Raw genomic sequence first — 20,766 nt, 5'->3', positions numbered from 1 at the left:
GGGCAGTGCCCGTTTGCGGTCGTGTGCAGCTGGAGGCCCTGCTGCCCCACGCCTCGGCCTCCCATCCAGGGCTTCTTGGGGCCACGGAGGAGATGAGGTTCTCAGGGCCATGCGGTAGTGCCAGGGTTGGCTTAACAGTCGGACTCGACGGTCCCTTCCAACCCAAACGATTCCGTGATTCCACCCCGTGCTGCGCTGGTGACTGAACCGTCAGCTTTCCTTCATCCACGATATCGTTAAGATTCTTTAATGGGAAAGCAACTTGTGCAACAGATTGGCAAGGAACGTATTGAATCTATCACATCAAAGAAATAGTTGTAGGATGGCGTGAAGACTCTGCTGCTTTGTAAAGCAATCTGTACGGGCAGATCCTCGAGTCCCTGTGTAATTTTACTGACTTTGATCAGGGTCGTACAGCTGTAGTGGTTTTGAAGGACCAGATGATACTGTTGTGCCGTGAAGGTGTTTTTCTTATTTGTTGGAGACTGATGTTGCTACTTACTTGGTGATATGGCCGTTTAAATAAATATTAACATTTCGGTATCTATCGGCTGTAAGACCACATGGCTTCTGATGTATTGATACCAGAAATTCTGTGGGAACATAGGTAATTACTTTCAAAACTGATTTTCATTATATAGAATAATCGTATGTTTCTCTAAAATGTTTTTATACAATGCTTAAACACACATATTTTCTAGGATTATTTACTACTGTGTGACAGATACACAGCTGTGAGTCATTTGCATGAAGAGTAGGCAGATTTCTATAAATAGAACGAAAAGCTTTAATAGCAATATAGAGAGCTGGTGGAAATTTGTGTGTAAATGTCCTTTGTTATACGATCACCACGTAAATATACAGCATTAAAACAACATTTCAAAGGCCAAGGTTTCATCTTCAAGCTTTTAAAGATTAGAAGGAAACAACATCATTGCCTGCACAGTTTTAAGGCCATCTCCTGGTGTGTGCTTGTGTTGTGATAAAGCCTTTAATTACACAATGACATTTTTCCCCGTGGGTTTCCTAGTTTTACAACGTGGCAAACTTGAAATGGAGCAGAACCGGAATGTTGTCTCCCTAGCCAGAAAACCCGAGTCTCCCTAAATACAAAGCCTGACGCTAATGGCACGGAATATTGCCATTGATGGGTCTGGATGTCACTCGGGGTCTGTCCCATCGTGTCACTCGTCCCGGCTGCCTCACACCTGCGGACAGAGAGCTCAGAAAGACCTTGGCTCTCGGACAGCAGCTCAGATAACACCGAGCTCTCACATTCTCTTTGTTCCGACTCGGAAACACTGGAAAGTTACTTGGAGAAAAACATCAACTCTGTCCTGGGGTGTTATCTTCTTGTTCTCAAAGTCAATCCAAACACCAGTGTTAGCTATGAAAAATAAGGGTTTCCTACTGCGTGAAGAAAATGAACTCGATTTTAGTCCAACCGGCACAAGCCCCTTTGAGATGGGGTAGAGAGGAGCTTTCAGGACAGTTTCCAGCTGCGACAGGAGGAGACTGTCCTTCCTTCTCGTCTCCCATTCCGTTCACTTTGTACCTTCTCGTTTTAGTATCGGGGGCAAGAACCTGCTGAAGGGTGAAGGAGGAAATGTGAAAACTACGCATGGGTTCCTCACAGTTTGTCAGCCAGGCTGGAATATTTCACAGCACACACCTTGGTTCTTGACCCGGTGCAATGGTGTTGGGAGCGGTGGGTTCGGTGATGCTTTGTCTGGAACGGCCACAGAAGGAGGATGAATTGGGGTTGGGGGGGACATGGGGTCACAGGATGTCAGGGACTGGAAGGGACCTCGGAAGCTCCTCCAGTGCAACCCCCCCGCCGGAGCAGGAACACCCAGATGAGGTTACACAGAAGGTGTCCAGGCGGGTTGGAATGTCTGCAGAGAAGGAGACTCCACAACCTCCCTGGGCAGCCTGGGCCAGGCTCTGGCACCCTCACCATGAAGAAGTTTCTTCTCATCTTTCAGTGGAACCTCCTGTGTTCCAGCTTGCACCCATTGCCCCTTGTCCTATCACTGGTTGTCACCCAGAAGAGCCTGGCTCCATCCTCCTGACACTCCCCCTTTCCATATTGATCCCCATGAATGAGTCACCCCTCAGTCTCCTCTTCTCCAGCTCCAGAGCCCCAGCTCCTCAGCCTTTCCTCACACGGGAGATGCTCCGCTCCCTTCAGCATCTTCGTGGCTGCGCTGGACTCTCTCCAGCAGTTCCCTGTCCTTCTGGAGCTGAGGGGCCCACAACTGGACACAATATTCCAGATGAGGTCTCACCAGGGCAGAGCAGAGGGGCAGGAGAACCTCTCTGACCTACTGACCACCCCCTTCTAATCCCCCCCAGGTCCCATTGGCCTTCCTGGCCACAAGGGCCCAGTGCTGGCTCATGGTCACCCTGCTGTCCCCAGGACCCCCAGCTCCCTTTCCCCTGCAGGTTGCGCAGCGTTTGCTGGTGGGTGAGGAAGGTGCAGCGGTGGCACATCCTCCGTGCGGCTCTGGGAAGGGTTCTGTGTGTTTACAGACTCCTTCGCCGTTGGCTGTACTTACCTGGTTTTGTCTCGGAGTTCTCAAAATGTTCTTTGGTAATAGGATAAATGCTAATTTTGAAATACGGAAACAGGAAGCATACAAAAGAGGCTTTCATTTTTGAAAGCTGAATTACAGAGGAATAATAGAAGCAGCTTTTTGAAGCATGGGCACAAATTGGAATACTTTTGCATTAATTAATATTAAAAGCTTACGTCTATAGCGGAAAAGTTAATTTGAAGGAAAAATATTATTCCCCTCGATGCCATTAGCACTGTCAGCATTCTTCCTTCTGTGTCATTCCTGGGGAAGATCAGGAAGGCAGCCTCTGTGTGTGGCAATATGGAAGCTTAACTGTAAAAAACAAATTCACCCAAGATACTGCCCGAGTGTTTGGAAACTCTGAGGGCGGCGATGAGGGGAGAGGGAGACGCGGCTGCTGCGGCAGAAGCGCCGCGGGTGGATCCCAGCCAGGCCGGGCTGGCCCGTGACTCACTGCTGCCCACTCCCAGCCGCGTTCGCTGCAGTTTGCTCTGAAATCCCTTCTCAATTAGCCCTGTGTACCTCTGACAACGTTCTCTCCGTACACAGGAGCTGTTGTACTTGGGGTTTTGGAACCCAACAACAAGCCCTTTATTGATGGCGAGCTCGGGACGCTTCTGGGAAGGGTGGCTTGGTGGTTACCAGCTGCTCCCCAGCCTGGAGGAGCTCGGCTGTTTTCATCAGTCCTGCTTTGTTTCTTTTTCCTAAAAAAAAAAAGAAAAGACTGTTGCACTATTTCCTGTGATATTTCTTTGTGATGGGATTAGTGGACATCGGAAAAATGTCGACTAGTGTCAGGATTACTGGCAGAAATGTTTCGAGGTAGAAGTGTGTACATGTAGTGCTCTCCCTTTGCCACCCGAGAGGGGTGAGAAGTTGCGTGAGAAGTTGGTTCTTCACATGTTTTGGGCCTTAAAACAGTTGGTTTTAATTTTTTGTTTTGGCCGATTTTTTTTTTTTTTTTTTTTTTTGGTTTAGATCATGGGGCTTAGGTGGAAGTTGGAAGTGAAACCCCCACATGTAAATAGCGATGGAACAAGCACCTACGGTAAGCTCTGCTTTCAGTGACAGGGACAGAAGCCTGAAGAAGCTTTGCCGATACCTTCTGCGAACAAGTGTGGGCAGAACTCGGCTCAGCACTCAACTCCTTCATCACTGGATTTTCTGGAGTCTGCAGCTAATTCTGCTCAGCGTACGCTATTGGGTTTTTTATGCTATACATTGGTTTGGGAATAATGTTGAGCTGCTGGTGTTCCCGGTTCTGAAATATGAAGCCAGTGTCGGGCAGTTTTTCGTTTGGTTTGTATTTGTCCCTAAAGAAACACCCGAATATTGGTAACGGTGCCGAAAACTCAAATGAGATTGTGGACCAGCAGTTCTGCGTGTCTAAAGGCAGTTCCTGCTATGACGTGACAAACAAAATACTGAAGCTGTAGGGCAGGTGTTTTGTCATTGTAAATAAACTTCCAAAGCAGAGTGCAGCGGTGCGGGGATGGGGCTGGGAGCAGTTTCACACCAGCAAGGTCTTTCTGCAGGAAATTCTGTGCGTGCTCTGTGATGCAGCTGCAGCTACTGCTGGGAAGTGTCATTTCAAGTACCATTTCATATTGAATTTCCTAATCTTAAGGAGTCACGCTTGGTCCAGACAGAGCTGTAAGTTCATGGAAGAAAACATGGACAGAAATTTGTATACCTGTGTATTTTATTCTTATTTAAACATTCTTATTTCATTATTTATTCTTATTTGTTTATTTATTATTATTCATTATTCCATTCTTATTTAAACAGTGACTTGCTCAAAGGTCAGTAATCACTTTTATTGACCCACATTGATGTGCCTTTTGGCGAGTTAAAGTGCATCTCCAAATAACAGCAAGATAAATATGGCTTGTGTACATATATATAAAATATGTATTATTTTACTTAAAAATAGATAAGAGGAAATGCAAACCTCTGCAAATGCCTTGAGAGGTCCTATCCGCTTTTGGCTTTTCTAGCATTTCTTATCTAGGCATTTAAAGGCAAGTCAGCAACTGGTGTAAAATGCTGAAGATGAAACATATCCAAAGAAAGAGAGGGATCGAAAAAATGAATTAGTTAATCAGAGTTTTCTTAAGCTTTGCAAGGCTTTAAAACTGGGTCGATAGGTGACTCGTCCTTTTTGTTCTATTTAAGGAAGTTTGGTGGTCTGACGACATCAAAAGTCGTTAGTCATACAAAGAAGAAATAACACTTTTTGTGAGGTTTTGGGAGCCGTCTGTTCTTTCTGTCATTGTGTTTGTTTTGTGCTTTTTTTCTGTAGATGTACAAATAAAAGGTAGTAAAATTGTCCTTGCTGGGGAATGACTGGCTGTGAATGTAAATGCAAATTCCGCCAATACGATGCAAATTCCGCGCACAAAAGTATGAAAGTCAAAATCATGATTTCCCTGTCAGCAATTATTCAGCTTCTTCCGCTTGTGTAATGTTGCATATAGCTTTGTGTGATGTGACAGTTTCCTTTATGATCGTGCGGTTTTTAATCTACAGGTATGTATTGGAATTCCTCATTTAGGTAATTGTAACGTGTATCTTTTCATCTGCTCGCAATGGAAGTCACAACTCTTGTTCCACAGGACGGTACTCTGTGCCAATAGCTTCTTTTCTTAGTGAAACCAATTTTACCAAAACCAGCAGTGATGATATTTCTTTTGACGGACCAAATGTGAATTTGACGGTGTCGTGATTAGCACAAGCTCCCTCTTATTAAAAGGGTTTATAAGGTATAAGCTGCATGTTGTTTTTGACGCGTGATTTTTCACGTACTTCTATCACAGCCGAAATGCTGCCTGGTATTTTGTTTCACCAGCTTTTTATTATTTCCTCATACCATTATGGTTATGTAAAAATGGGAGCTGTTGTCTTTTCAATTTGCTTTTTCCTCTTACCTGGTTCTCTTGTGTCTGTTCACACCAGGAACTGGAATAAGCGAATCTCGCTTAATTTCTTTTAAATGCACTTCAAGCAAAGTGAATTTGTAAATTTTTTCAGCTAGTGTGGACTGGGATACGTTGTATTTCAGTCTTGCCTAAAATTTTACCCCATGTTCAAGCCTTGTGTGCATTTTATATTTTGTGGGTTTAGAATAGTTATGTCTCATTCCAGTCTTTTAAGGAGTACTTTTAGCAATATATAAGACAAGTTTAAACATAGTTCCCAAACTTGGTTTTGAAGCCAAAGTAAATGAGGTCTTGTAGTGCCACATTCCAGTGATACTGACATCAGAGGAATATCTGCAGCAATAAATTTTTATATTAAAGCGGCTGAATTTTTATACGGCTGCAAGAGGCAAGACCAGGGTCTGACGTGGAGAAGTGTTAACCTGACCATTCAAGACACTAACAAATGGGTTCTTGAAAACTTTTTCCCCCTCAGGGGGGACAAAAAAAAAGGCAAAAGACTTAAATTTTCGACAAAAATCAGATGTTAATTTGAAAAAGGCTGAATAAAACTAGGAATTTAATTTTGCTCGGTGTTGTATTGTTGTTTCAGGTTTCCTGATACTGGTCCGCGGTCTGTGGAGACACCTCTGTCTTCATGTGACTCGAGGAGTGAGAATTGTGCTAAAAATGACCTGAGCGCGGACACAAAACAGACCAAACCCCCAAGGGTTCTGAAATACTTGCACAAATTGACTTGTATCTAATGTATGTTGTGGGTACCCAAATACAAAACATTTGCTGTTCATCACATTGGCAGCATTATTAGCAAACTTTGAGATTTTCATTCTGAGAAAAAGGATTAAAAATGCTTGTAAAGGTTACAAACCTGATTCACACCAGGAGAGCGGAATAAGGCGCAGATAGCAGTACAGTGTTTTTTCTTCATCGCTGTAATAACAATTCATGTTTTATCGTGCCGATTCTTTCACATTTACAATTAAAGTCTTCATTTTTTTTTTTTCCCCCCAGATTCTTCTCATTCTTTTCATCGAGATGAGACGATAGTCATTGCCCTTGCATCTGTGTCTGTACTGGCTGTTTTGATCGCCGCTCTGTTCTTTGGATACAGGATGCTTGCAGGTAGCGTTTGGCGATCCTTTTATTTTATTTTTTTTTTAAATTGTTCTTTTCACTATTTCTCCTGTGTTGTGTTCCCTCGGTCCCTGCTATATGTCCGTACACAACGCTCCCCTTTCTCCGCTCCCTTTCACAACAGCCCAGAGAGACCGATGGTTTCCCCAAGCTGGCATTTTGGGGACCACTTCAACAAACCCTCTGCTCAGCACCGATTAAGTGAGATCGTGAACAGGCTTTGTAGCTATTGCCAGTGACATTCCATTATCAAAATAGTTGCGTAGCCGATAGCCTTAAGTTTGTAGCTATCGGCACCTTCGCTGCTGATTTCACCGACTCCAAGAAGATTCTGCAGGGCTCCTTTTTATTTGTTATGTCCTTCCCTACAATATGTGTCATGGAAGCACCCCAAAAATCAATTTAGGCTGGCAATAAGCTCCAGGCAGACTTTATTCGAACCAGAATTTTTTAGTGGAGAACCAACTAAAACCAGGCTCATTCAGCACTCCGACAACATTGTAAAACACGGATTCGGATACCGGTTGGGAGTTCAATTACGACACAGCCACAATACATATTTCTGCCAAGTCCCAGGTAATTTGTATTGTTTTCACTTGTAGCATGGCAGAAAAAAACCCCGAACCTGTCTGATTCCTTCCACAGGAGACCGGAAACAAGGTTTACACAGTATGAACATGATGGAGGCAGCAGCATCGGAGCCCTCGTTGGATCTGGATAATCTAAAGTTGTTGGAGGTAAATGTTCAACGCAGTTTCTTAATGTTCACTTTTATTCAGTGTAACGCTTGTGGTCATAGCACCTCCCCGGTATAGTTACAGAAAGAAATGTATTGGTGCTCCCGTAATCTTTTCTTCTAAATCACAGTTTAAAGAAGAAACAAACAAAAGATTAAAAATGTTAGCACAGTTACATTTTGCCTGGTTTTGTTAGTAATGTTGTTGGTATTAGCTAGAACATGTTCTACCTTGAGAAGAAAATACTTAACATGGGAGGTAATGAGGAAATTGTAATGTGCTGTGTTGCAGCATTGCGTCAAAAATCCATCTTTTTGCTTGGCGCTACTCATTTTAAGTACAATATCCTACCGTAACCGTTTGAAATGCTTCAGTATCGCTATTGAATATAGAATGCGCTGCAGCCAGGGCGGTATCTTGCAGCAGCGGTGCGTTCGGTACACTCGTCCCTCGCAGTGGGGGCTTCTCCATCTCCATGGCAACTGGAGGCCAACCAGAAGTTTCTGCTCAGCTTGGCATCAGAGGGATCATCAGAAAGCTGCAAAATGTTTCAGTTGGTGTCCTGGATAGAACTTGTGGAATTTGTAAAAGCTTTTAGCTAGAAATAAATCAGTAGAATGAGTGAGAGAGGTTCAGAGTGCGGTACTTTTCTTCTTTTTGCTCATGGCAGTCGCACCCGGTCACGCAGGCTGCAGACGTGGGGTCCCTGCTGCCAGCTGAAAGTTTATCATCATTTAGAAGCATTGGGGGCCTGTAAGAAAGATGGGGACAGACTTTTCAGCAGGGCCTGTTGCGATAGGACAAGGGGTCATGGTTTTAAACTAAAGGAGGGAGATTCAGGCCGGACACGAGGAAGGAATTGTAGCCCCTGAGGGTGCTGAGAGCCTGACCCAGGTTGGCCAGAGAGGTGGTGGCTGAACCATCCCTGGAGACATCCCAGGCCAGGCTGGACGGGGCTCTGAGCAACCTGAGCTGGTGCAGATGTCCCTGCTCATGGCAGGGGGGGCACTGGGGGAGCTGGGAAGGGCCCTTCAACCCAAACCATCTGTGATTCTATGATTGCTTCAGTAATCCCTTCAGCTTTCCATTCCTCCTCCATTTGTAAGTATCTAAAAACTAAAAAGATCCTGGTCCATGAAATCCTTTCAGTTTCATGTCTAAGTCTTTCTGAAAATTCTTTGAGTGTCAAAGAGCTGCTTAAATTCTTATGTAGTTGGAATTTTTTTGAGCTTTAGAAACTCGGACCCTTCCTGAAGGTGGTCCCGTGTTTTGGTTTAGAGCAGAGAGCGCATCTTTCTTCAGTTGCCATGGAGATGGGAAAAGCTGTTCTGCAAAGACTGGCTAACATACTGGGGGCTAAAATAAAGATTCACAGATAGTAAGGAACTAATTATTCCCTTCTGTTAAAACCTGTTTACCTCTTTTGGGATCTGTTTTGTGCTACAGACGCATATGGTGTCATTGCTGACCTAAAAGGTAGAGCTTATGAAGCCATCCTCAACCTAAAACGTTTAGCTTAATGTCTGTGATCTCTGGCGTCAATGCCACGAAATGTTTAGTAAGCAAAAGTTTAATAAGAGAATTAGCAGCACAAAACACATGGATTTTATTGATTCTGTATATAAAACTGCTGAATAGATTATTTCTGATTTATTTACTGGCTATTTAGACTACAAATCAATTTAGAAGGATCGAAGTTGGCCTATGCTGAGGTTTCCAGCTCCAAAATAGCTTTTATGACAGCATTCTAATTCTAGATTTCAATACAAAGTATTCACTATATTCACTACTTTCGATAGTGTAAGTCAGTATAGAAGTTGGCATACAATCTTTGTAGAGTGAAAACTCGGATTTTGTCTTCATTTATTATTGAGTGAACTAATTATTTACGCTTTTTTTTCAGTTGATTGGCCGAGGACGATACGGAGCAGTGTATAAAGGCTCCCTAGATGAGCGTCCAGTTGCTGTGAAAGTCTTTTCTTTTGCCAACCGTCAGAACTTTGTCAACGAGCGGAACATTTACAGGATTCCGCTGATGGAACACGACAACATTGCCCGCTTCATTGTGGGGGACGAGAGATTCACTGCAGACGGCCGTATGGAATATTTATTGGTGATGGAATATTACCCCAATGTAAGTGCTTCGAAGAAATCAATCGGATTGGTTTAGATTCCTAAGAATAGCCACGTAAAACGGAGGTACTTTAGTGTTTGCCAGTGTTTTTCATCACTGCTTCTTGCACAGTAATGTAAAAATAATCCATACAAATTACAATTTTAATGAACTTTAGTGTGGTTTACTGTAATACCCTCTAAGATTTCCCTGTTAATGCTACCCAATATAGTCTCACAAATTCTTGGCCGTAGTATTTGCTCTTTGGTTATGGTGCAAGTTATTTTTAGTCAACTGTGCAATATTCAAGGACAGAATTTTAACTTAAAAATAATTTAATAAATTTAAAACTTCTGAGTATTAAAACATTATTTCTTTGTTTTGGTAGTTATGACCTTACTCAGTAGCTGTAAATGTTTTTTTTTTTCACAATGAAACACAGCAGATCCCATATTGTTGTCAAACTAGTTTGTAGTGCTATAAATCATGTTGGCTTTTCATGCTGTTATCTTCTTTAGAGCTTTCTGAGGCACGCTGTATTTATTTTGCTGTGCCGTATGTTGATGATGTGGGACAAATCTTAAGAAGGCATCCTTACTTTCCAGGACTGTATCTTCAAATCTCTTTACACATCCCTCAAATTCGTTGATTTGAGTTCCCAATGCTCCGGGTGTGTACACACACAAAGAAACAGAAATGATTTAAAAGTACACAACATAAATGTGAATTGCCTTCCAGAAAAATCATATAATGTATATGGAGGTTGTATATACGAACATGCAAAAAATAAGATTTCACGGTTCATCTTGGGGATTTTTTTGCTTGTGTATGGGAAGGGACTTCAACTGTTCAGTTAAAGTATTTTTTTTTAATGAGCTTTTTGGGCTCAAGTGCACTGATGTCGTATTTCCTCCGGTGTGTAAAGGTGACGGCTGAAGCCTCGTTTGTTATGGGGACAGCAGGACAAAAGCCGCTTATTCAAGTAGCAAAAAGAAACAGAACCGTAATAAATAGCAGTCACAATGGCCTGTCTTAGGGTGCTTCGGGCTCTGGGTGTCCGCTTGTGTTGAAAGTCAAATGTGTACATGTATATAAATATATATGCAAATTTAAGGCAACATTGCGCTTCACAAATATGTAAAGAGTATCTTAAGGGAAAGCTTTAAGTGCGAGCACGTTGATCACGTCAGCTTGTGAGCGATGGCACCTGAGGAGAGGTTGCAGAGCCGAGGAACGAGCGTTAACGCTCTGAGTAAACGCACAGGTGAGGCTTATGACATCGTAGTATCAGCTCCTTTCTCAATATGATATTAAGAACAGCAAGACTGGGGTAAAATCAATCTGCTGGTGGTTGGGAAGGCGCCCAGCAGGTGTAATTAATGCCCAGCGTGGTCCGTGCTGAGCGTGGAGCTCGCGGACGGGAGGGAATCGCGCCCTTCAGACAGGAACCGTCTCGGCTCAACAAGGAGTAACCCACACCACATGTGCGGGTGAAATACGCTCCGTCCAAAGCATTGTTCTCCCTCAAAATCCTCTCCTCCTTGGAAACGGGAACACACAAACCAGAACGTTTGCACCCAGAAGGTGGTTCTTGGTGAAAGCAAGACAGAGAGGTTTGGCCCAAACTGTGGTGTCATCCAAACGTGCCTTCAGACCAAAGAAAGTAGGCGAACAAAGCAATGAAAGGTATGTGGATTTATCAATCATCGTGCTGTTCGGATGGCACTCAGGTGAATAAGCACTGAGTAAGTTGCAAGGGATGACACAGCGGGAAATACGGAATATTCACAGAGTTGTCCCCCCGGCGGTCAGACATTTACAACAATAGAAAAATGCTTGTGAGCCACACATGGAGTCTTATGATTGTTAAAACAAAACCATCACTTTTATCAAAAGTCATAATTAGAACTAATGTCCCCAATTTAACGTGTAACTCGTGACTCTGACACAAATAATTAAATACACATCTCTCTAAATCTGGACTAAAGCTTTTCCCGGCTGTCGTTTCTATTGAACTTCACTGACAGCACGAACCCCTGTCCCTCGGGTAGCTCAGAATCCAGCCGTGGGCCTGTTTGTATGCGTTCAAAAGCTTTGAACAATAAGAAAAAAAAGTAACATTCTTTAATTTCTAGGTGGATTCTCAGCTCTTTTTTTTTTTTTTTTTTAATTACCAAAATCTATTGGAAGTCCATATAACAGCATTTTAAACAATGCGGGGGGAAAAAAAGGCTTGTGCAAACCTGCACGAGTGACATCTGGTCTGTGTGTTCGCCGAGGAGGTTATTGATTTGAGGGTTCCTTGTTCTGCCTGATGCTTCGGTCCCTTCAAACGCTGGGTTTTGTGTTCCTGCAGCTGGAGCGGGCGCGGGTCACGGCGCCCGACGGGCTCCCCTGGCGCACACCAGTTTGTCTTGAACCAAACGTCACATCGCCGATTTTACAATCAAGCGTTTTCAGTGGCCGCGCTGACAAGAAATTACACATCTTTAAGATTGCGGATCTAAAGAGGCAAACCCAGGGTAGTTTGTATTCATGATTATATTGTAATATGTATGCAGAGACAACTGGACAACTTGTTCTTCACGCGCGGGGGTGCAGTTTGTGCAAACCGAGTTTGCGGTCCTTGGGGACGATGTGACAGCAGCTGCCCAGAGGCGTCAGAGCTCGCAGGGTCTGGCTCGTGGTTCACGTAGCTCTCTGGGTTTCTAGAACACCTCGTAGTCAACACCTTTCTTCTGGTTTTCTTGGAGATTCCCCAGCAAATCACTAAAAAAAATCCCCTATTTTTCACTCTTCTCTTTCAAGCAAAGGGGGACATGACGTTGTTTTTCCCTCGTTTCTTCAGTGCCTGCGGACTCGCTCCTGCTGTTCTGAATTGCCTGTGGGGTTTTTTTGATGCGTGACCGGGTTGCAGCAGGGGAGGGCTGTGCAGGATTCTTCTGTAGGTGCCGATGGCTCAGGAGCCCCGGCTGATCTCTGCAGTTCTCTTTCTTCCTCTGTCGTTCAACAGGACTTTTGCGGAAGAGTAAATCAAGTGGATGCTTGGCTTTTGTTTTATAGTCAATGTCATTATTGCTAAAAGGCAACCCTTGTTATTTTGTGATAAATCTTCTGTTCCACTTCTCCAGATAAACCAAATGGCAGCACTAGAAATCAATGAAACTTTGGTCCAATGTTGTGCTGTAAAACATCTGGGTAAACGCAGAAGCAGTTGCAGGATCACATAGATAAAACTGACTCTCCTAAAGGTTTGGAGTTACTCAACTGCACAATGATTTTAATCCAGGTTGGTTTGTTTGTTTTCTTTAGGGTTCTTTGTGCAAATATTTGAGTCTCCACACAAGCGACTGGGTGAGCTCTTGTCGTTTGGCGCACTCTATAACGAGGGGCCTGGCGTACCTGCACACGGAGCTGCCGCGCGGAGGTAAGGCCGGGAAGGGCTGCCAAGACATTCTCTTATCTCTATCAGGTGCTAGATTCCTGCCTTTCGGGTTTTTTTTGTCTGTGGGAGTACGTACGGTAGGAAATGGTGTTGAGGAGGAGGCCGGGCTGCGCGGCGCCGCTGTACCGTGGCAACCTGCAGACCCGCGGCACGGCGCGTCTGTCTCGCACAGAGCAAACAGACGGGGTGCTGTGTTTGTTTTTGCAGTTCAGACACAAATCGCCCAAGCAATTTTTCGTTTGTGTGTGAACTGTATACGCGAAGAGACATAAGTAAAGTCCACTGTAGTTTTATTTATCATATCTCTCTCTCTCTTTTTTTTTTTTTGTTGTCTAAGGCCCAGTCTTCGCTGTGTACAAACGATACTGCGGGACTCTTAGTGTTCTATTAGAGCACTGGATGTGACAACACAGTGATTTATATCTTTATATCTCTGCTTACGTGCTTAAGCCAGCATTTCAGCAGCTGAAGTATCGTGATTATAAAGCAGATATTCTGATCTGTGATGTATCAGGCTGCAGAAAATGGCCTGGCACTGAAGTGTTAGCTTTTTGGCAGTAAATAAAAGGATGGTATCATTAATTCTCTGTTAAGGTGCTAATGTTTGGATTAAAATGCCAAACTGTGTATCTCAAACGTTAAGCATCAACTCTAGCAAAGAATGTCACCCAAAGAAGCTGTTAAAAGTGCAAGACTGAAAATATCTAAATCAGTATTCTTATGTGCCATTGAAACTGCAGCTCTCATCTGAACTTCATCATTTCGGAATGTGCAGATAGGTGTGTCCGTCAGCAGCCAGAAAATGTGTAAACCTTACATCATAACGAGGAGACAGCCATCAGCTGGGCTGGGAATGCTGGGGAGGAACTCATGGACTAGAATAAATTCCACAGTAAAACCGGTTCTATAGTGCTGGCTGCTTTACTAACAAAATAAATTGCGTGTCAGCTAGGAGCGACTGAGATTATTCTTTGGGAAAGATCAGATCCCTTGCAAGATGAACATGTTCAGACTCTCTGGGACAATATCGTCCACATACCTTCTGAATAGGTGCCAATTCCAATCGTAATGTAGATATCGGTGCCGCATTTGACACAGGAGTGTGGGTGCGAGAGCGTTTGGAGTGGCTGTTGGGGCTGTGGCAGCGGCTCTGTGCTTCGGTGCACAGCGTCTCCCCTGCCAAAATCACGCGGAAATATCCCTTGGAAAGGAGCTTATTGGCAAACACTAAAACTGTATTTAGCAGTAGACCAATATATTGTATAGATACAGTGCAAGTCCGAACGCCAGTCAGTTTTCTATAGACAGCGTACTGTGGAGCTCATTACAAAGAAGCAGAAATGTTGGCTTTCTAAAAGATAAGTTGATTTTCTGTTTGTAATAGCTGAGCAGACATAACGAGGTTCTCTCACTTTGCCAAACAGTAGAACTGCTCAAATAGTAACAAGCGCTTGCATATGTCCAAACAGACCATTACAAACCTGCAATATCGCACCGGGACCTGAACAGCCGCAATGTACTGGTGAAGAATGATGGAACGTGTGTCATTAGCGATTTTGGGCTCTCCATGAAGTTAACTGGAAACAGACTGGTACGCCCAGGCGAGGAGGACAACGCAGCCATCAGCGAGGTGAGCACGCACCAAGATCCACCAGCGTGTAGAGCAAGACAAACTAGTGTGGGAGTAACACCCGGAGATAGTTGGGTTTGTTGTTACAAGGTGAATGGTGAGTTGGAACAATTCCTGTAAGGGAGGAATCGCTGCAACGCGGGCGAGAAGTGGCTGAAGCCTTGATGGGAAGAAACCGTCTTTGTTCTCAGGACACTCAAAACCAGATGTCGCATTTTGAAATCGTTAGACTGGCAGACCTGGAGGCTGGAGTGTTGTCAGTTAGGAAAGGATGCGAGGTGCGTTCGGTTGCCATGTTGTTTGCAATGACGCGGGGCAGGTCCCTTCGGCCTTGCGCTGCAAGGATGAACTGAAGAGCAAACATTCTTCAGTGGTTTTGGTGTTATTTTTCCAAAACGGTGACATACTGCCTCCTACAACCGTTTCTCTGTGTGTCACCTGCAGTTTTCTGACTTTAAGTAGAAACATCTGGGAGAGTAAGTGCACGTAGAAAGACGTGGACCAGCCGAGAAAGAACAGGGATGAAATCACAGGGGATGCTCGGAAACGTTCCCTTGTGAGAAAAGAGGAAAGAATAAGGGTTGCTTGGGGAAGCAAAGACAAATCTGTAAACAGCTGCTACAAAGAGAAAGGAATAAACTGTTTGCATTCAGTGTGGATGGGACAAGAGGCAATGGGGTTGCGTTGTAGGAGGGAAAATTTATGTTAGTGATGATACCTTTCTAATCTGTAGCAGGCAGCCAAGGTCTGGAACAGGCTGCTGAGGAAGGCGATGTAGAATTTGCATCGCTTGATGAATTTAAGGAACAGATTGGGAAAACATCTGCTGGGAGTGGGTTAGAATGGATTCTGGGCAGAAAGAAGAAACTGATTTCTTGAGCTTTCTTTTTTTATGATGCTTTAATTCAGAGAGTGGTGGTGGTGGTTGTTGTTTTCTTCTAGCATAAGCGTAAATACACCGACACCTGAATATGCTGAAATACAGTGAGACTGTTTTAAGCAGAGTGGAAGTCCCTACTGGTTCAGTATATTTGTCTGTCATCTTTGTGCTTTTACAGAAAACCTTTATATTTCATTCCAAGAATGCGCTTTGCAGTGCCAATCACCCTCCCTTAGAAAGCAAGTGCTACACCCATAGCACCTGGTCCTCTTTGTGGATCTCCCCTTACTGACCAAAGAATCCGAGAAACCGCTGTTTAAAACGCAGGGATACGGAACAGTCCGGTGCCAAAATACTGCCCTACGAGTCCTGCCGAGCGATTGCTGTGATCTGACGTATTTCCAAGTGGAAATGAATATATGTTGTCTAAGGCTCTTGCCAACAGTCCAGGAATAAAGAGAACAAGTTCCTCGCTCAGCAGCATCCTCTTCCACGAGGATACGCACCATGGTGTTCGACAGAGACATTTCAGGAAAAAGAAAAGTTTCTGCTGTATAGTATTGCATGTGAGGGACAAAATCATTTTGTTTTGGAACATACAAAAAAAGTGAGAGAGCAGGGGAAGGATTTTATTATGACTAGGCTCCTGATAAGAGTCTAGAATTGATTAGAAGAGAACTGCGTTTTCTGAAACTGTAGAAAACATCAAACAAAATGAGGTATTAGGAAAAAAAAAAAAAAAAACCTCCACAATCAATTTAATTTGGGAGTTGCTCCCTGATTTGAAGCTTTGCTTTTGTGTTTTTCCAGGTGGGCACGATCCGCTATATGGCCCCAGAAGTGCTCGAAGGAGCAGTGAACTTGAGGGACTGCGAATCTGCTTTGAAACAAGTCGATATGTATGCGCTAGGCCTTATCTACTGGGAGATATTTATGAGATGTACAGACCTCTTCCCAGGTAAGTAAAAACTGGAAAAAACAGTGGTAGTAGAAAGTGTTATCAGCAACCAAAGCTACTCCCCAGGCTTGGCTTTTTACAGTGAAGAATAGTTTTCTCTATGGTTTTGCCATTAAGTCGGTGCCATCTAGTGTTCACCGTGCTGGTTGCCAGGACAGGGTATTTCTGACTTCATGGTTCTTGCTGAAAGACTTTGAATTACCTGCTTGAGCCCCCTGGCAAGTGCAATTTGAGCATTATCGTTATTATTGTCCAGAGTTTGCAAACATGGAGAGCTGGGCTGATGGCAAAGGCGGTACTTTCAGTTCTTAGAACTGACAGAAGTGCCTGAAGCGTCTTTCAGACTTTTCCTCCTGAAGGAATGGATGGAAAAGTGCTGTGATTTAATGCAGCCTTTAGTCAGTCGTACTTTTATTTATGCCAGCGACACTGAAAATTCAGGGAAATCCTCCGTACCTGTAACACAAACCAAAAGGAAGTAGACTTTCAAAATGGAACGCGTGAGATTGTGTCGCAGCCACCATCCTCTTCGGAAGATACAGCATCTGGAGTGGATCGGACGCTGTCCTTTGAGAGGCCGCTCAACAGCTCTTTTTCATTTGCAGTTAATTCAGCTTTTTTGTGTGAAGTTAGACTTTGGGGGAAAATGGAGAACATCTCGATCGACAGCAACTGGGATACAACCGTTCATCACCTGAAAGCCCTCGCTCCGCCTTTTGATCTGTGATTTTTTTTTCTTTCTTTCTTTCTTCCTTTTGCTAACAGGGGAATCTGTGCCAGAGTACCAGATGGCTTTCCAGACAGAAGTCGGAAACCATCCCACTTTTGAAGATATGCAAGTCTTGGTGTCTAGAGAGAAGCAAAGACCAAAATTCCCCGAAGCCTGGAAGGAGAACAGTCTGGTGAGACAGAATATTTTCAAAAAAACCAATAATTTAATCAGCTATTGCTGGTTAAAAGCGATTGCTTCTTAAAAGCAATTTTTGAATGTATTCTTTTTTTTTAGAATTTTTGTTAGTATTTAAGGATTGAGAGCTGCTTCTGTCTGGACTTCTTAAATATTGACTTAAGGTTTTTAAAAAGCCATTGACATGAAAGCTAGATTTCTTTTAAGGAAAAGTATAATACCATTATTATTATCAGGTGCTGAAGTGTGATACACAGAAGGTAACATGTTATATTAATTGTTGGACAGTATCCGTAGTATTATGCATGAAGTGCCCTTACGTTTTCTGGGTGAGAAACTTGTTCTCTGGATGAGAAACATAAAGGCATTTTCTACCTTTTGACATCTTACAAACTAATAACACCCTAAAATACTTGGCAAAAAGCTAAATATACTCTTCCAAAACCAAAGTCTATAAACATTGTAATAAACTTTTACTGAAGTTGCGTAGTCCTCGGAATTTGCAGAGGCTACAGCTTCTAGCAGCCATTTCAGCATAACTACAGTAGAAATCTTTTATGGCTTCGTTTGTTCTGCAGTTTTGATTTTCAGGACTATGACCCTAGTAACGTTGCTTGTTGTTGTGAATGAGCGTAGCCGTGCCTTAGAGCCTTGCTTGCTGCTGCAGGCCAACAAGCGACGGCAAGTCGGGCAGGAGTTTGTTTCTTTCATCTGCAGCAAAGGTGAGGTAATGCCCGTCCCCTCGGCTCCGTGGGGGTGCTTTGTCTTTTATTACAGCAAAACGAGATGCAAACAGCTCCTGGGTCCCACCTGGGAACTCGTTTCAGCTACAGGAGCTTGATAGGATGAAAATAACATACTTGACTCTTATTCAAAAAGATCCTTCTGGTTATACCCTTCTTGAAATTCTGCCCCCGGGTCTGCAGAGGCTTTGCTGGTCGGGAAGCGCGGATCCTGGCAGCCCGAGGCCTCGGCCGTGCCCGTGAACACGTGTGAACGCAGAGGGGAGCGTCGCCTCCGGGATTAACTCTGTCGTAAAACATGTTGGAACCGAGTTGCGAGCTTCATGGCGAGGTTCTTTATTACACGGCTTTGGCCAGCCCGTCGGCAGAGGGAGGAAAAAAAAAGATCCGCACCCAAACTATATAGGAAATGTGTTTGAACTGTAGCCATGCTGGCAAATGCCATGTTGGAAGAACCGTGCTTAACAGCTCTTTTTGGAGACACTTGTGACTCAAACAGTTGAAGAAGGCTGGTTTTGCAGACTACCATTTTACATGCTAATAGCGCTCTAACAAGCTGGTAGACTCCAGCTTTATTGGTAATGATCCCCATATCAAACCGCCTAACGCGTTCTTTGTGTTGGCACCGATTTTTTCGCAAAAACGCGAAAGAATAATGATGGTGATAAGAAGTCCAGCTCTAAGAGTGGATCTATACCATTTCTTTAAGAGAAAAGAAGGATAAATAAACAATCCGTATTTCTCTCCTGAGTTTCAAACAACCCGCTCCCCCCGGTGCAGGCCAGGAAAACACCCGAGCGAGCAGCCTGGGGACGGACCCGAGAAAACTCAGTGCAGAGAACCCCCCGGGCCCAGGTCCGGCCCCTCCTGCCTAATGCACGGCAGAAAAGACTTTGGGCTGTGGTTTAAAGCTGTGCTGACATCATGGGTTATGGCACTTCCGTGCAAATTCATCTATTAGAGAAACGTATTTGCCATTTTCGTTTGAGAAATACAAAGGAAAAGCCGTGTTTTATTTTTTAGGTCACATAACTAAGGCGCTCAAAAGACGCGGAATCCTAAATTTGTGATTACCTACGCAGCAGGTCTGCTTCTTGAATGTGTGCGTTATGATACAGACCTTCATAGCAGTTTATTTTTCACAGTATAAGTCAACGGTCTGAGCAGATGATGTGAATAAAATAACTGAAGGACTATAAACGGAGTTGGGAGGTTAGCGGCGTTCCTGTCTCATTCTCCAAAGCCAAAGCAGGGCCCGAGCTTGACTTCAGCGGTCAGGACTGAGGGATATTAATGGAATAATAGAATAATGCAGACTTCCTGTGCCTTCTGTCTTTTTTTAAGGAGTGCTAGAACTTGTAAATAGTGCATTTTAGTACAGATCTCTTTGAACCTGAAATGAATAGAAAATGCATAACTGTGGTAAATGTGAAGTTCTAGAACTTCAGTTTTGTTAACTATCTACACAGTCATCAATCACTGTGCTCCTTTCACGATCCTTAAAACATCAAAAGGAAAGGATCTGCTGGAGGACAGACAACACTAAATTAAACACCGGGTAAATTTACTGCTGCTGAAACCTGTAGGGGAGAGTCTTGCAAACGGCCAGACAGAGCAGGGTGTCTGCTGCCTTAGAGACAGATCGAAACTCTGACTAACTCAAGTCCAGACTATTTTGTGATTTTGTGTGGGATGTTCTATGTGTGGCCGTGGAAGCCGAAGGTTCGGCGCTCACCATCTCAGCTGTCTCCTGTCCAGGCCGCTGACCCTAAGGCAGCACATTTTGGGGTTCCTGAGCTCTGGCGCTGACCGCACCGTTCCGCCCACAGTGCGATCCCAGAGATGTGTGCCTGGTTTTGTTTCTCCCCCTGAAAAACGAGGGCAGCAATAACCTCCTCCCGCAGCGCGGACGGATTCCCCGGTCGTCGTGAGGCGCTGGGACGTCACAGCAGCGAGCAGAGGGAGAAAAGCGCCGTGGCATGAGCAAGGCCGTGGTGTTTGCGCAGGGAAGCGAGGCAGGGACCAGGAGCTGGATTGCGATAACGCCGACAGCATTGCCACAACATCCTCGGTCCTTAGTACCCGGTTTCCGTAAGGCAGGGGAGAGCTGAGCGTGCACTCGTCGGAGGGGGCTGGCTGGAGGCTGCACCCACACCGGGAATGTACCTTTTCCTCAATAATTGTCCTCCTGCTTGGTGGGTGTGTGAGGTAGGATGAGTCCTGCGTCTTGCTGGTTTTAGGGTAAGCGAGCTTGAATGAAACCGTGTCTCTTTCGTTTCTCTTTCTCCCCAGCTTGTGCCTGTTTTCATGCATACAGAATGCCATCATAAAACAGTAAATTAGAAGCACAATATAAAGGCAAAATACTTTAAGATCAAGGGGTTTTGTTTGTCTCCTGGCAGGCTGTGAGGTCTCTCAAAGAAACAATCGAAGACTGTTGGGATCAAGACGCTGAAGCTCGATTAACAGCACAGTGTGCTGAGGAGAGGATGGCAGAACTCATGATGATTTGGGAGAGAAATAAATCCGTTAGTCCAACGGTCAACCCTATGTCAACTGCCATGCAAAATGAGCGGTAAGACGAGCAAAAGCTTGGTGTCAGCCACGTGAAGCGGGTGCGCGTTACGTGAGCTCCTGGTGTCGGGCGGCGTGATCCCCGTGGCTTGCGTTCCTCAGATCTCCCGTATGTCCCTGGAATTCA

The 20,766-nt window shown here is 44.3% G+C and overlaps 1 protein-coding gene across 1 annotated transcript in view; it reads left to right on the top strand.

Annotated features, from left to right (window-relative positions):
• The window catches only part of BMPR2 (bone morphogenetic protein receptor type 2), an 87,882-nt gene that overhangs the window by 56,668 nt on the left and 10,448 nt on the right, over positions 1 to 20,766 (top strand). The window contains exons 4-11 of the mRNA XM_065637746.1: positions 6,530 to 6,640; positions 7,298 to 7,389; positions 9,293 to 9,523; positions 12,815 to 12,929; positions 14,417 to 14,577; positions 16,268 to 16,415; positions 17,181 to 17,317; positions 20,468 to 20,640. Coding sequence (XP_065493818.1) covers positions 6,530 to 6,640; positions 7,298 to 7,389; positions 9,293 to 9,523; positions 12,815 to 12,929; positions 14,417 to 14,577; positions 16,268 to 16,415; positions 17,181 to 17,317; positions 20,468 to 20,640 — 1,168 coding nt within the window. The remainder of the gene's footprint in view (positions 1 to 6,529; positions 6,641 to 7,297; positions 7,390 to 9,292; positions 9,524 to 12,814; positions 12,930 to 14,416; positions 14,578 to 16,267; positions 16,416 to 17,180; positions 17,318 to 20,467; positions 20,641 to 20,766) is intronic.

The sequence above is a fragment of the Caloenas nicobarica genome, chromosome 6 (assembly GCF_036013445.1).
Source record: "Caloenas nicobarica isolate bCalNic1 chromosome 6, bCalNic1.hap1, whole genome shotgun sequence".
Lineage (NCBI taxonomy): Eukaryota > Metazoa > Chordata > Aves > Columbiformes > Columbidae > Caloenas > Caloenas nicobarica.
Note: the sequence above shows the minus strand (reverse complement) of the source record. Positions and strands in the feature narration are given on the sequence as shown.